The sequence below is a fragment of the Triticum aestivum genome, chromosome 6A (genome assembly GCF_018294505.1).
Source record: "Triticum aestivum cultivar Chinese Spring chromosome 6A, IWGSC CS RefSeq v2.1, whole genome shotgun sequence".
Lineage (NCBI taxonomy): Eukaryota > Viridiplantae > Streptophyta > Magnoliopsida > Poales > Poaceae > Triticum > Triticum aestivum.
In genome coordinates, this window is record NC_057809.1 from 41,582,243 (window position 1) to 41,598,439 (window position 16,197).

General features: G+C 43.0%; 1 protein-coding gene across 1 annotated transcript; it reads right to left on the minus strand.

Moving 5' to 3' along the window:
* Positions 1–2,229: 2,229 nt before the first annotated feature.
* On the minus strand, positions 2,230–3,146 carry LOC123130205 (ubiquitin-conjugating enzyme E2 28). Its single transcript, XM_044550157.1, has 3 exons — positions 2,906–3,146; positions 2,581–2,816; positions 2,230–2,475 (listed from the first exon to the last, which is right to left on the minus strand). Exons 1-3 carry the CDS (start codon positions 2,973–2,975, stop codon positions 2,332–2,334), a joined length of 450 nt encoding a protein of 149 aa, XP_044406092.1. The 5' UTR covers positions 2,976–3,146; the 3' UTR covers positions 2,230–2,331.
* Positions 3,147–16,197: the final 13,051 nt, after the last annotated feature.

The following is a 16,197-nucleotide window of genomic DNA, read 5'->3' on the forward strand; positions in this document are numbered from 1 at the left end:
ACATCAGTTTTTTGTTCTTTAGTGTATATATGCATGTAATTAGAGGGAGGAGCGCACGTGAAAGAAAAATTAGTCATTTTAATGCATGCATGTATATAATTAAAGTGTAGTAAGAATCGTTCTTGCCTATTACTAAAATCTGAACGTTTGGTAGTTATAAAAATCCTTCTTGTTTTGTGTTTTTATTATGCGGGAGAATCCTTGGCTACAGCTGATGTGGACAAGTACTGGTAGGCTTATCTTTCTCTAGCGGCGTCGAGGTCCACTAACCAGGCAGGCCGGCCGTGCATGCATGTGTGGATGTGGAGCAAGGCAAGATACGTCAGAACTCAGAACAGACTCGGTCCAAGACGGCCGGCCGCGCACGTCCCTCCCCGACCATGCACATTTTTCGACCATGCACATGGAGCAGCGGAAGATGAGACCAGGGCGCTGGTCCAACAAGATGTCAAATTCCTTGCATACAAAGGTGGGCAGGGCTCCTCACAACCTCACATGTTGAAGCTTCGCCTTGTCAACCAAAGATGTGTTATCATCGTCTACTATTCCTAGCCTGTAAATATACGCATGTCCGTTCCGACACAATCCACCAAACAAAACCCTCTTGGCTTCGGCAGCGGCGATGGCGACGTGGAATAAAAATTCTTCAGATCCTACTCTGATGAGATGATTGGTCCTATTGTCGGGGATGGATTTGAAATCTAGTCTGTTCAAGTAAGGATGATATGGCGGCGGCGGCATCCTTCTGGTGGGCATGTGTCATCGGGCTCCGCCGTTGCGACGACGTCTGGTCTAGCGTCGACATGGAGCTTGGGAGATAGTTCAGGAGTGGATGCAGATTATGGTCTGCATCGACAACATCTGAAAAACGGCATGTGCTGGGTTCATGGTTGATGGATGGCATACGTGGTCTCCTCCTTCAATGTTTTAGTCGTGGTGGGGTGTCAGATCTGGAGTTCGATGGCGTGTCCGCCTGTCCGGGGTGTTGCCTCGATATATGATTCGTTCAACGGCAATGGCTTCATTTTTGGAGAGCCACCTTGGAGGTCCGCAAAGCTGCATATCAGTGATGGAGCCGTGTCAAATTCGGGTGAGGGGGTGATCCATCATTCTATTCTCCGGTGGCTATTGTGGTGGTGCCGAAGGCAGGTGATGGACGTTGTTGTCAAACTCAGAGATATTCTGCTATCTTTCCTGTATGATCATGTCGGTCCTTACGTAATTTGTACTTTGATCCTTCTCATATAAGTGAGACATGTATTATCATGCAAAATATAAAAAAAAACCGGACACAACAACAAGTCAAACCACAATTCTAGCTACGAAGACTATTCTATATTTCTACCGTCTTTTAGTTTGTGGGCATGCGATTATTTTGGGGATTGACTATTAATCTGTTCGTCTCCCCCCTCCCCTCCCCGCACCCTCACATGCTAGCCTTTTTTTTTGCGGATGCACATGTTAACCTTCGGCCCCACCTTCGCCCGCAATGCCTTTGATGCGGTCGTGGCCATGACCTCTTTGTTTTCTGTTTGTCCCTTGCTTTGGATGGACGGCTCTTATTTTATTCCCAATCATCATAAAACATGTAATTTGAATAAGTTCAAGGACAAGTTGTGGGTTACCCGGACACGAAAGAATCGGGAATCATTATTTCAGGAGAGTAAGACTTTTGTTTACTCGGGGCCTTTAAATTCAAACTATACTCTCTTCTTAATTAATAGATGAGGCAAAGCCTTTGCCTCCGATTTAATTTAATACCCATCAACCATGGGAGCAAAATACTCAAGAGAAAAAGCAATAGTTAGTCATCGGAGTACAAAATATTGACAGAAATGGGCGTGTCGATCACCTCAGTACTTGTGTGTACGTGAACCAACCTATGATTGGATTGTTAGGAGGACAGTGGTATCTCCAGCCCATCAGATTTTGAGTCTTAGACTTCACACTTGTGCTTAAATTTTTTAGATTTATTTTAGGTGTTCCAGCGATGTGCGTTCAGTTAGGAGACGTTCTTATTGACTACGGATGCGTTTATGATGACTTCATTAATCTCAAGATGATGTGTCGGCTCAGTCTCTCGGAGATTCTTATAAATGTAGGGTGCGTGTGCGTGCATTCATAAGGGTGAGCTTATGCTTTCGCACGGGAGAGGACAGACGATGATTAAGTTCATACTCTTTTTTTTTTTTGCGGGGGGATTAAGTTCATACTCAGCATCAGCTAGTATAATTTGAAGCAAAAGGTTGATTGAGTATTATTCATCGGTACATGGTTTCCACATCTTTGAGTTCGATCGATCGAGCTCAAGCTCTTGTTTAGTTATCTATCTCATCCCATGGCGTACTTGTGCGTCCAGCCCCTGGCCGTGGACTCGTACCTGGTCCGGTCGGCCTTGCACATGTGCGCGATCTCCGGCACCAGCGGGTCGTCCGGGTTGGGGTCCGTCAGCAGCGAGCATATCGACAGCAGAACCTGCATATCCATGCGCCAAAACCATCATCACCACCATCACCATCGTCATCGTCGTCGTGGTTGCGGATAGATAGATATGGTAGATGATCAACTGATTATCTTTACCTTGGAAATGGTGAGGGCGGGGCTCCACTGGTCCTTGAGGATGTCGAGGCAGATGTTGCCGTTGCTGTTGATGTTGGGGTGGAACACCTTGGTCTTGAAGGCCACCTTGGGGGGCTTGAACGGGTAGTCCGGCGGGAAGTGGATGGTCACCAGGAACACGCCGCCCGAGTAGGGGCTGTCGCTCGGCCCCATGATCGTCGCCTGCCAGTGGAACATGTCGTTCGACGACACCGGCCCTGCATACAAGAACGATCACCATGATGATGATGATGATGGTTATGGCTATGAAGACCATGAACTTGCTGCTCAGAGATGAGATGATCACCTGCGCTACAGGAGGTCGGCGGGTCCCTCTGCAGGTCCTTGAGCTCCTTGACGATCCTCCTCAGCGCCATTTCCTCTAGGAACCACCAAAATTTCCAGGAAAGAGGCTAATTTCTTAACCTGTTCTTGGGTGAGATGGATGTGGAACTTGTATCCTAATCTCAAGGTGATCTCACACTACTGCTTGTTTTGTTGTAGATGGCACGGTATACCAATGATCGCCGCCGGGCCTATATATATAGACACACACACGCACGCACTTGCGCAACTGGGAGGAGGCAAAAGGCATTGGATTCTTGAGCCGGACGCAGAAAAGGAAATGTAGCGTGATTCCCTTCCAATATGCTAGTACAGTATATGTTTATATTTTTCTGCAGGAACATATCTCACCCAATATTCCCCTGAAAGTCTCATCGAGTGGCTGCCGAGTAGAATTTCCATAAAGGGGCAATGATTCTGGCCGAAAGGGAAATGGGCGCACAAGTGGAAGAAGTGCCAAACTTTTATTGCTTCTGATGGCTCTTGTTCGTGGAGCTTGAGCCCTCCATGTCCATTTCAGACGCTTGGAGAAAATGAAAGGTCTTGCTTCACACGGGAAACTAGCGGCGGAGGAAAGGCGGCGACCAAACTTTCTAGAAAGCACCGAGGTGTATTTCTTTTTGTGCACCAGCTATATAAAGATGCACACGGCCGTAACCTTAACGCTAAATGGCAAAGGAAAAAGTGAAAACGCACATACTAGAACATAAACTGAAGGGGAACTGCGCGTGGGTATGTTACTGTCCAAAGAAGAGAAATTCGGGCTTATCACTGGAAGAATCCTGTGCTGATCAAGGCAAAATCATATGTTAACACTTGCTGATTCTTACGTGTGTACTGCTGCTGCAAGGACTGCAGACCACTTTTCTCACACGCGGACACGCCACTTTTCTCGTGCTGTTCAAGGCAAAAGAAAGGCTTACCTTGATCCGTTAAGAAAAACTTGAGATCCGTTGGACCAAGCCACCGGTGGTTTGGTTTCAGAGACTGAATAAACTGTTGCAATACGCTCACTTGCAGTTGAGCATATGCACAAAGGCGTCAACCATCTTATAAGCATATCCATAAATGGCAGGGATGAATACTTGCATGTTCACCGTCATCAAAAATAAAATAAAAATACTTATGTTACATGTGTTGTGTCGACATGATTCATCTCTTCTATTTTCTGTTTTCCTTTGATTTTTGCGACTTCGGTCCCGCCGCCGAGATCTTATGTTCACGAAGTTAATCTGACGCAAGAGATTATGCCCGTCGGATGTGCAAGCAAGGGACAGGGTTATCAAATGGGCCTTGCGTGGCTACCATTGTTGGCTGGGGCTAGACAATTGATGTCGCGAGAGTAGTCCTTAAGATGTATTTTCTTCCTTTTTTCTTTCTTGTTCAAATTGGTAGAAAGCCCCTGTGGAGTTTTCAAATTGTTGCAGGAAGTGACTCCTTTCCCCAAATCATGTTCTAAATCACTCGACGCCACTGGACCAGCGTGGACCTTTTGTCTCCCACCGGCCATCCTCGAGCACCGCCAGCAGTCCCCGCCATGTCTGCTGTGGTGGCAGCATGGCCTCCGGGAGACGACCTCGCGCTGATCCCCGACGACCTCCTATTGGAAATCTTCCTCCGCATTCCCAACCCAGCCGACCTCGTGCGCACCTCTGCGGCCTGCATCTCCTTCTGTCGCCTTGTCATTGGCCACCCCTTCCTCGGGCTGTACTGCAAGCGTCACACCCCATCCCTCCTCTGCTTCCTCAACACAAGCAAAGGTTTCCGTTTCACGGAGATGCCTCACCCTTCTGCGTTGACAACCAGCGTCGTCACCATTGTGACTTCTCCTTCTCTTTCATCCCATCCCCGCCACTTCCTCGACGCTAGACCACTGGGGACAACTGCGACGAGCACGTCATCCCCGCTGGAACCCCCGAGGAATAGGTTGATAGATTGCTCCTCACGGAGATGGTGGTTTGTTACCCATTGCACAGTCCGAAGGAAATATGTCCTAGAGGCAATAATAAAGTTGTTATTTATATTTCCTTATATCATGATAAATGTTTATTATTCATGCTAGAATTGTATTAACCGGAAACTTGATACATGTGTGAATACATAGACAAACAGAGTGTCACTAGTATGCCTCTACTTGACTAGCTCGTTAATCAAAGATGATTAATTAAGTTTCCTAGCCATGGACAATAGTTGTCATTTGATGAACGGGATCATATCATTAGAGAATGATGTGACTGACTTGGCCCATCCGTTAGCTTAGCACTATGATCGTTTAGTTTATTGCTATTGCTTTCTCCATAACTTATACATGTTCCTATGACTATGAGATTATGCAACTCCCGAATACCGGAGGAACACTTAGTGTGCTATCAAACGTCACAACGTAACTGGGTGATTATAAAGATGCTCTACAGGTGTCTCCGATGGTGTTCGTTGAGTTGGCATAGATCGAGATTAGGATTTGTCACTCTGATTGTCGGAGAGGTATCTCTGGGCCCTCTCGGTAATGCACATCACTATAAGCCTTGCAAGCAATGTGACTAATGAGTTATTTACAGGATGTTGCATTACGGAACGAGTAAAGAGACTTGCCGGCAACGAGATTGAACTAGGTATTGAGATACCGACGATCGAATCTCGGGCAAGTAACATACCGTTGACAAAGGGAACAACGTATATATGTTGTTATGCGGTTTGACCGATAAAGATCTTCGTAAAATATGTGGGAGACAATATGAACATCCAGTTTCCGCTATTGGTTATTGACCGGAGATGAGTCTCGGTCATGTCTACATAGTTCTCGAACCCGTAGGGTCCGCACGCTTAACGTTCGATGACGATTGATATTATGAGTTATGTGGTTTGATGTACCGAAGGTTGTTCGGAGTCCCAGATGAGATCACGGACATGAAGGGGAGTCCCAAAATAGCCGAGACGTAAAGATCGATATATTGGAAGGCTATATTCGGACATCGGAAAGGTTCCGAGTGATTCGGGTATTTTTCAGAGTACCGGGGAGTTACGGGAATTCACCAGGAGAAGTAATGGGCCTTATTGGGCTTTAGTGGAGAGATGGGAGAAGGGCCAAAATGTGGCGCGCGCCTCCCCCCTGCCCAAACTGAATTGGACAAGGGGTGGGGCGCGGCCCCCCTTTTCTTCTCCCTCTCCCTCTCTTTCCTTCGCTCCTACTTCGAATAGGAAAGGGGAGGGGAATCCTACTTGGACTAGGGAGTCCTAGTAGGATTCTCCACACCTGGCGCGCCCCCTAGGGCCGGCCACCTCTTCCCTCCCCTCCTTTATATACGTGGCCAGGGGGCACCCCATAGACACACAAGTTGATCATTGATCTCTTAGCCGTGTGCAGTGCCCCCCTCCACCATAATCCACCTCGGTCATATTGTCGTAGTGCTTAGGCGAAGCCCAGCGCCAGTAGCTTCATCATCACCGTCATCACGCCGTCATGCTGACAAAGCTCTCCTTCGACACTCAACTGGATCAAGAGTTCGTGGGACGTCACCGAACTGAACGTGTGCTGATCGCCGAGGCGTCGTACTTTCGGTACCAAGATTGGTCAGATCGTGAAGACGTACGGCTACATCAACTGTGTTGTCATAATGCTTTCTCTTACGGTCTACGAGGGCACGTGGACAATATTCTTCCCTCTCGTTGCTATGCATCACCATGATAAATCTTACGTGTGTGTATGAATTTTTTTGAAATTACTGCGTTCCCCAACAGTGGCATCAGAGCCAGGTCTATGCGTAGATGTTATATGCACGAGTAGAACACAAAAGAGTTGTGGGCGTGGGTATATACATATTGCTTGCCGTCACTAGTTTATTCTTGATTCAACGGTATTGTTGGATGAAGCGGCTTAGGCCGACATTATGTACGCTTATGCGAGACTGATTCTACCTACGTGCTTCGCACACAGGTGGCTGGTGGGTGTCAGTTTCTCCAACTTTAGTTGAATCGGATTCAATGAACAAGGTTCTTTCTGAAGATCAAAAAGCAATCACTATACCGCGTTGTGGTTTTTGATGCGTAGGTAAGAACAGTTCTTGCTCAGCCTGTAGCAGCCACGTAAAACTTGCAACAACAAAGTTGAGGACGTCTAACTTGTTTTTGCAGGGCTTGTTGTGATGTGATATGGTCAAGACGTGATGATATATAAATTGTTGTATGAGATGATCATGTTTTGTTAAAGTTATCGGCAACTGGCAGAAGCCTTATGGTTGTCTCTTTATTGCATAAGATGCAAGCGCCATATAATTGCTTTACTTTATCGCTATGCGATAGCAATAGTTGCAAAAGCAATAGTTGGCGAGACAACCATGTGACGACACGTTGATAGAGATCATGGTGTCATGCCGGTGACGATGGAGATCATGACGGTACTTTGGATATGGAGATCAAAGGCACAAGATGATGATGGTCATATCATGTCACATATTTTGATTGCATGTGATGTTATCTTTTATGCATCTTATTTTGCTTAGTAACGACGGTAGCATTATGAGATGATCCCTTACTAAAATTTCAAGGTATAAGTGTTCTCCCTGAGTATGCACTATTACGAAAGTTCTTCGTGCTGAGACACCACTTGATGATCGAGTGTGATAAGCTCTACGTTCACATACAATGGGTGCAAGCCAGTTTTGCACATGCATAGTACTCGGGTTAAACTTGACGAGCCTAGCATATGCAGATATGGCCTCGGAATACTGGAGACCGAAAGTAGAATGTGAATCATATAGTAGATATGATGAACATAGAGATGTTCATCATTGAAGACTACTCCATCTCACGTGATGATCGGACATGGTTTAGTTGATATGGATCACGTGATCACTTAGATGATTAGAGGGATGTCTATCTAAGTGGGAGTTCTTAAGTAATATGATTAACTGAACTTTAATTTATCATGAACTTAGTCCTGGTAGTATTTGCATATCTATGTTGTAGATCAATTGCTCGCTTATAGCTTCCCCGTTTTATTTATGATATGTTCCTAGAGAAAACTATGTTGAAAGATGATAGTAGCAATGTTGTGGATTGGATCCGTGATCTGAGGATTATCCTCATTGCTGCACAGAAGAATCATGTCCTTGATGCACCGCTAGGTGACATAACTATTGCAGGAGAAAATGCAGACGTTATGAACGTTTGACAAAGCTCGGTATGATGACTACTTAATAATTTAGTGCACCATGCTTTACGGCTTAGAACCGGGACTTCAAAAATGTTTTTTAACGCCACAGAGCATATAATATGTTCTAAGAGTTCAAATTGGTATTTCATACTCATGCCCGTGTCAAGAGGTAGGAGACCTCTGACAGTACTTTGCCTACAAGATGGAGGAGAATAGCTCAACTAGTGAGCATGTGCTCAGATTGTCTGGGTACTACAATTGCTTGAATCAAGTGGGAGTTAATCTTCCATATAAGATAGTAATTGACAATGTTCTCTAGTCACTATCACCAAGTTACTAGAACTTAGTGATGAACTATAATATGCAAGGGATGACGAAAGTAATTCCCAAGCTCTTCGCGATGCTGAAATCGGCGAAGGTAGAAATCAAGAAATAGCATCAAGTGTTGATGGTTAACAAGACCACTAGTTTCAAGAAAAGGGCAAAGGAAAATAAAGAGGAACTTCAAAGAAGAATAGCAAGCAAGTTGCTGCTCCCATGAAGAAGCCCAAAGCTAGACCCAAGCCTGGAACTGAGAGCTTCTACTGCAAAGGAAATGGTCACTGGAAGTGGAATTGCCCTAGATACTTGGCGGATAAGAAGGATGGCAAAGTGAACAAAAGTATATTTGATATACATGTTATTGATGTGTACTTTACTAGTGTTCATAACAACCCCTTAGTATTTGATACTGGTTCAGTTGCTAAGAGTAGTAACTCGAAACGGGAGTTGCAAAATAAACAGAGACTAGTTAAGGGCGAGGTGATGATGTGAGTTGGAAGTGATTCCAAGGTTGATAAGATCACCATCGCACACTCCCTTTACCTTCGGGATTAGTGTTGAACCTAAAATAAATGTTATTTGGTGTTTGCATTGAGCATAATATGATTGGATCATGTTTATTGCAATACGGTTATTCATTTAAGACAAAGAATAATTGTTATTCTGTTTACATGAATAAAACCTTCTGAGGTCATACACCCAAGGTGAATGGTTTACTGAATCTCGATCATAGTGATACACATACTCATAATATTGAAGCCAAAAGATGCAAAGTTAATAATGATAGTGCAACTTATATGTGGCACTGCCGTTTAGGTCATATTGGTGTAAAGCGCATGAAGAAACTCCATGCTGATGGGCTTTTGGAATCACTTGATTACGAATCATTTGATGCTTGCGAACCATGCCTCGTGGGCAAGATGACCAAAACTCCATCCTCGAGAACAATGGAGCAAATAACCGACTTACTGGAAATAAGACATACTAATGTATGCAATCTGATGAGTGTTGAGGCTCGCGGCGGGTATCATTATTTTCTGACCTTCACAGATGATTTGAGCAGATATGGGTATATCTACTGATGAAACATAAGTCTGAAACATTTGAAAAGTTCAAAGAATTTCAGAGTGAAGTGGAAAATCATCATAACAAGAAAATAAAGTTTCTGCGATCTGATCGTGGAGGAGAATATTTGGGTTACGAGTTTGGTCTTCATTTGAAACAATGTGAAATAGTCTCGCAACTCACGCCACCTGGAACACTATCGTTCCATACTTTATTAGATATGGTGCGATCTATGATGTCTCTTACCGATTTATCACTATCATTTTGGGGTTATGCATTAGAGACAGCTGCATTCACGTTAAATAGGGCACCATCTAAATCCATTGAGCCGACACCAAATGAACTGTGGTTTAGCAAGAAACCTAAGCTGCCGTTTCTTAAAGTGTGGTGCTATGATGCTTATGTGAAAAAGTTTCAACCTGATAAGCTCGAAGCCAAATTGGAGAATCATAGGATACCTAAAGGAAACTGTTGCGTACACCTTCTATCACAAATGTGAAGGCAAGATATCCGTTGCTAAGAATGGATCCTTTCTAGGGAAGAAGTTTCTCTCGAAAGAAGTGAGTGGGAGGAATGTAGAACTTGATGAGGTAATTGTACATTCTCCCGAATTGGAAAGTAGTTCATCACAAAAATCAGTTCTAGTGATTCCCGCACCAATTAGTGAGGAAGTTAATGATGATGATCATGAAACTTCATATCAAGTTACTACCGAACCTCATAGGTCAACCAGAATACGTTCCACACTAGAGTGGTACGGTAATCCTGTTCTGGAGGTCATGTTACTTCCATGACGAACCTATGAACTATGAGGAAGCGATGATGATTCCAGATTCCGCAAAATGGCTTGAAGCCATGAAATCTGAGATGGGATCCATGTATTAGAACAAAGATGGACTTTGATTGACTTGCCCGATGATCGGTGAGACATTAAGAATAAATGGATTTTCAAGAGGAAGACGAACGCTGATAGTAGTGTTACTATCTACAAAGCTCGTATTATCGCAAAAGGTTTTTGACAAGTTCAAGATGTTGACTACGATGATATTTTCTCACTAGTAGCGATGCTTAAGTCTGTCTGAATCATGCTAGCAATTGCCACATTTTATGAAATCTGGCAAATGGATGTCAAAACTGCATTCCTTAATGGATTTCTTAAAGAAGAGTTGTATATGATGCAACAAGAAGGTTTTGTCAATCCTAAAGGTGCTAACAAAGCGTGCAAGCTCCAGCGATCCATCTATGGACTGGTGCAAGCATCTCGGAGTTGGAATATATGCTTTGATAAAGTGATCAAAGCATATGGTTTTATACAGACTTGCGGTGAAGCCTGTATTTACAAGAAAGTGAGTGGGAGCACTACAGCCTTTCTGATAAATATATGTGAATAACATATTGTTGATTGGAAATGATGTAGAATTTTTTGGAAAGCATAAATGAGTGTTTGAAAGGAGTTTTTCAAAGAAAAACCTTGCCGAAGCTACTTACATATTGAGCATCAAGATCTATAGAGATAGATCAAGACACTTGATATATTTTTCAATGAATACATACCTTCACAAGATTTTGAAGTAATTCAAAATGGAACAGTCAAAGAAGGGGTTCTTTCCTGTGTTGCAAGGTGTGAAGTTGAGTAAATACTCAAAACCCGACCACGACAGAAAATAGAAAGAGAATGAAAGGTCATTCCCTATGCCTCAGCCATAGGTTTTATAAAGTATGCTATGTTGTGTACCAGATCTATTGTGTACCTCACCAAGAGTTTTGCAAGAGGGTACAATAGTGATCCAGGAGTGGATCACTGGACATCGGTCAAAATTATCCTTAGTGGGATAAGGATATGTTTCTCGGTTATGGAGGTGACAAAAAGTTCGTTGTAAAGAGTTACGTCGGTGCAAGTTTTGACACCGATTTGGATGACTCTGAGTCTCAATCTGGATACATATTGAAAGTAGAAGCAATTAGCTAGAGTAGCTCTGTGCAGAACATTGTAGACATAGAAAAATTTGCAAAATACACACGGCTCTGAATGTAGCAGACCCATTGACTAAATTTCTCTCACAAGCAAAACATGATCACTCTTTGGGTGTTAATCACATAGCAACGTGAACTAGATTATTTACTCTAGTAAACCCTTTGGTTATTAGTCACATGGAGATGTGAACTAATCACATAAAGATGTGAACTATTGGTGTTAAACTGCATGATGATGTGAACTAGATTATTGACTCTAGTGCAAGTGGGAGACTGAAGGAAATATGCCCTAGAGGCAATAATAAAGTTGTTTTTTATATTTCCTTATATCATGATAAATGTTTATTATTCATGCTAGAATTGTATTAACTGGAAACTTGATACATGTGTGAATACATAGACAAACAGAGCGTCACTAGTATGCCTCTACTTGACTAGCTCGTTAATCAAAGATGGTTAAGTTTCCTAGCCATGGACAATAGTTGTCATTTGATGAACGGGATCACATCATTAGAGAATGATGTGATTGACTTGACCCAACCGTTAGCTTAGCACTATGATCGTTTAGTTTATTGCTATTGATTTCTCCATAACTTGTACATGTTCCTATGACTATGAGATTACGCAACTCCCGAATACCGGAGGAACACTTAGTGTCACTACTGGAATCCGCTTCTTTGCTGTCCGCCATGGCGGACGGCAATGGCACAGATCACGGACGGCAAACTTCTTTGCCGTCCGCTAGCAGATGGCAAACTGTCCGGATGAACGCCTGCCAGCAAAGGCCTTCTTTGACGTCCGCTTCTTAGACACAGACGGTAAAGGATTACGCCGTCCGCCATCCGAGGCCAGCAGACGACAAAGACAGTTGATGGCAGTGCGGTGGCGTGAGAGCCGTTAGGGGGTTAACAGCGCTCTTTGTCGTCTGCCAGCGGACGGCAAAGTGACAAAGATCTTTGTCGTCCTCTAGCAGACAGCAAAGAGCCCAGCTAGGCAGCACTAGTAAGCTGCCACGTGTCCAGATATGCCGTCCGCCAGCAGACGACAAAGAAGTTCGAATCATTGCCGTCTGCTGGCGGACAGCATAGCTGGTCACTTTACCGTCCGCCAGCAGAGGGCAAAATGACCAAATAGGCAGCCAGTGTTCCCAGTTTGCACAGGTGACTGCCACATGTCCTCTTTGCCGTCTGCTAACAGACGACAAAGAGGCTGTATATCCCCTGTTTTTATTTAAATCCCGTTAATTAGACATGGTTTCAAACACAGATATACATGCATACATATCCAACATATCCAACAACATATTTCATCCAATCCAACAACATAGTTCAACAAAGTCCAACATATCCATATATACATAACCAGAAACAAGTTTCCAACAACATATCCATATAGACATACATATCCAAACAAGTTTTCATAAACAACAAGGAAGCACCACAAGAATAGTACACTCCATGAATCCAAGCTTCCTCATGTAAAGCAAATCTGTAAATTGGGAAAGATGAAAGTTAGAAGAAGAAGAAGAATACTAGTTAGAAGAAGAAGAAGAAGATTTTTTTCTTCTCTTTCTTTTTCTCCTATCTTCTTCTTCTTCTAACTAAGGTAGGTAAAAATGTCATTTTATTGCTAAGCTAGGTAAAAATGCTAAGTGTAGGTCATTTTAGAGCTAAGGTAGGTAAATAGGTCATTTTGGAGCTTAGTAAGGTTATTATGTCATTTTCGAGGAAAATAAGCTAAGTCTATATCATTTTGGAGCTAACAAAGATTATCATGCCATTTTTACCTAAGTATGCCAAGTATGTCATAAATGAACTAAATAAGCTAAGTATAGCTCATTTTTGATCTAACTTAGGTAATTATGCCATTTAGGAGGAAAATAAGCTAAGTATCCATTTGTAAAGCAAAACACTAGAGAAAACTTACCTAATCACAACAAATGTGATGAAGATCGCAACAAAGGTAACAACTGATCCAACGGCATAATGATACCAAGCCTCGTTATCAATGGCATATTTTCTAATCTTCTTAAGCTTCAGGCGCATTGCATCCATCTTCAAGTGCGTTGCATTCATCTTCATCTTGTGATCATCGATGACATCGACAACATACAACTCCAATGTCATCTTCTCTTCTTCAATTCTTTTAATTTTTTCTTTCAAATACTCATTTTCTTTTTCAACTAAATTTAACTTCTCGACAAGAGGGTCCGTTTCAAATTCCGGTTCACATACCTCCTAGATTAAAATATCTCTATGTCAACTTGATGGCCATAATTGTCATAAATGCGAAATGCAACAAATAGTTATGAAAGAGAATTTACCACATCCGAATCATAAAGCGGGCGAGGGCCGACCGGGACGGACATCAAGACCATGGCACTATATATAAGAAACAATCATACATAGTAAGAAAATTATAAATACCAACTATATAAATCATACAATCATATAAATAACTATATAAATCAAGTACAACGTAAAAATTTGAATACCTAATAATCACTATCGGTAATGACGTGCTCTTCATCATCATTAATAAAAGCATCATCATCATCACTATCGATAATGACGTGATCATTATCATCATTAATAAATGCATCATCATGTGGAAGGCCACCTTTACGTAATCGTTCAAGCATTGACAGGTCATCTGCAACAGTAACTTCTTCTTCTCCCAGCTCTTCTTGTTCTGGCTCAGGGGTGAAGTCGGATTCACTATCGTTGTCTACTTCAATGTTCTGGGGTGGAGTACTAGAGCGGTTCTTGAAACATTTTTTGGAAAGACGTGTTTCTTGGAAGAATTCTCCTTCGTCATATGTGTCTTGGTTAATGTGAGGTTCATAATCGTTTTCATTGGGGGGGGAGGTGGTCTAACACGTGGCGGCACTTCATAAACGATGTCCCAACCACTGAGATTTGGATCACTTTGATAGGCCACGGTAGATATAAAACTTGGGTTGCCTGTTGAGCCGTAATATAGACATCGGGAACATCCAAATGGGTGCTTTGTTTGATTTCGACTAGCCCTATATGTTCATGAGTCCTTCTAGTCTCCCTCGGCTCGAACCAATAACATCTGAAGACGACGACGTTTGGTGGGTTTTCACCATAGAATTCAAGTTCATAAATTGCTTCAACTCTTCCATAATACTCGATACCTCCTTCGCCGATAGCAGAGACACAACAATTTGTAGACTTTCGGTCGGCCATAGATAGCTCTTTGCCATAGGTACGAAAGCGATACCCGTTGATGTCGTATTTGTCAAATGAATGGACCTTATAGTCAAAACCATTAGCTACTTGTCTCAATTCGGCATCCATAATCTCTGAATTAGCCTACAAGTTTAATATGGAAGGGTTGTTGCATTAGTTGCAAATAAGCCAAATAAAAGAAAGGGTCTAATGGAAATTACCGTTTTTTGAACCAAGAGATGAAACTGGGAAATTCGGCTCCTTGTTTTACCAGAAGCTCATACTCTTCGACGGAATCCTTTTGGATCACCGCTCCATACGAGAATATGGCGACATATCGACTGCATCAAATATCCAAGAATAAGATAAGTTCAAAGGAATTACAAGTTGTGAAACAATGTACCAGGATCTTACTCGATGTACGGCCGCACTTATGTTAGGTTGTTGAAGAGATACAGCGAAATGGTCCGCCATTCTTCAACATCCAACCTTACTGGTTTCCAACCACCGGCTGGTGTGAGATTCCCTTTGAATAGGCTGAGGTTGGATTGACCCTTTTGAGGTTTGTCAGCATTGTACCGAGGCTTCGGATTATGCAAATGACGATTTTTGGCTTCGTAGTGTGCGGTCATGAAGTTTGCCGCCTCCTCAGTGATGAATGCCTCTGCCATTGATGCTTCTATTCTACATTTATTTTTACATTTTGCTCGAAGCGTATTCTGCATCCTCTCAGTTGAGTAGCACCAATGATTTTGCACGGGCCCCCCCAATCGTGCCTCGGTCTGGAGATGCAAAATCAAGTGTTGCATTGGATTAAAGAAGCTTGGCGGGAAGATCTTCTCTAACTTGCAGATCAAGTCCGGCGCCAACTGTTCCATTTCTTCTAGGAGGCCAGGCGATAGTTCTTTCGCATAAAGAACACGGAAGAAATAGCTTAGCTCTGGCAGTACTAGCCATTCATCCTCAGGGATGAAGCCACGCAACATCACCGGCATTATCCGCTCAATCCATATGTGCCAATCATGACTTTTTAGACCAAATATTTTCAAATTTTGAAGACTCGCTCCCCTCTTCAGATTTGCTGCATACCCATCGGGGAACATCAACTGCATTTTCACCCACAAAATAATTTCCTTCATGGCCTTCCAAGATTGAACCATGCCTTTTGCTTCGTCTAGTTGATCCTATTTCCTTTCGGTTCTTTCATGTTTTGTAATGGTCTATCACATAGCTCCTCTTGATCGACTCTAGCCTTAGTATTATCCTTTGATTTCCCTCTATGCCGAACAATGTACCAAAAATGGCTTCAGTGATATTCTTTTCAGTGTGCATCACATCGATGTTGTGTGGGCAAAGGAGGTCTTTGAAGTAAGGCAGATCCCAGAAGCATGTCTTAGCTTTCAATCGTCATCTCTGAGGCTGCCAGACAAATTTGCAATGGTGTTCAACCACCATCGACGCCGAGAACTGTTGCTGCTGGACGCAGAACCCATGTGTCACTTGTGGGACGTGGATGTAGTATTCGACACTGACGGCCACATGTACCTC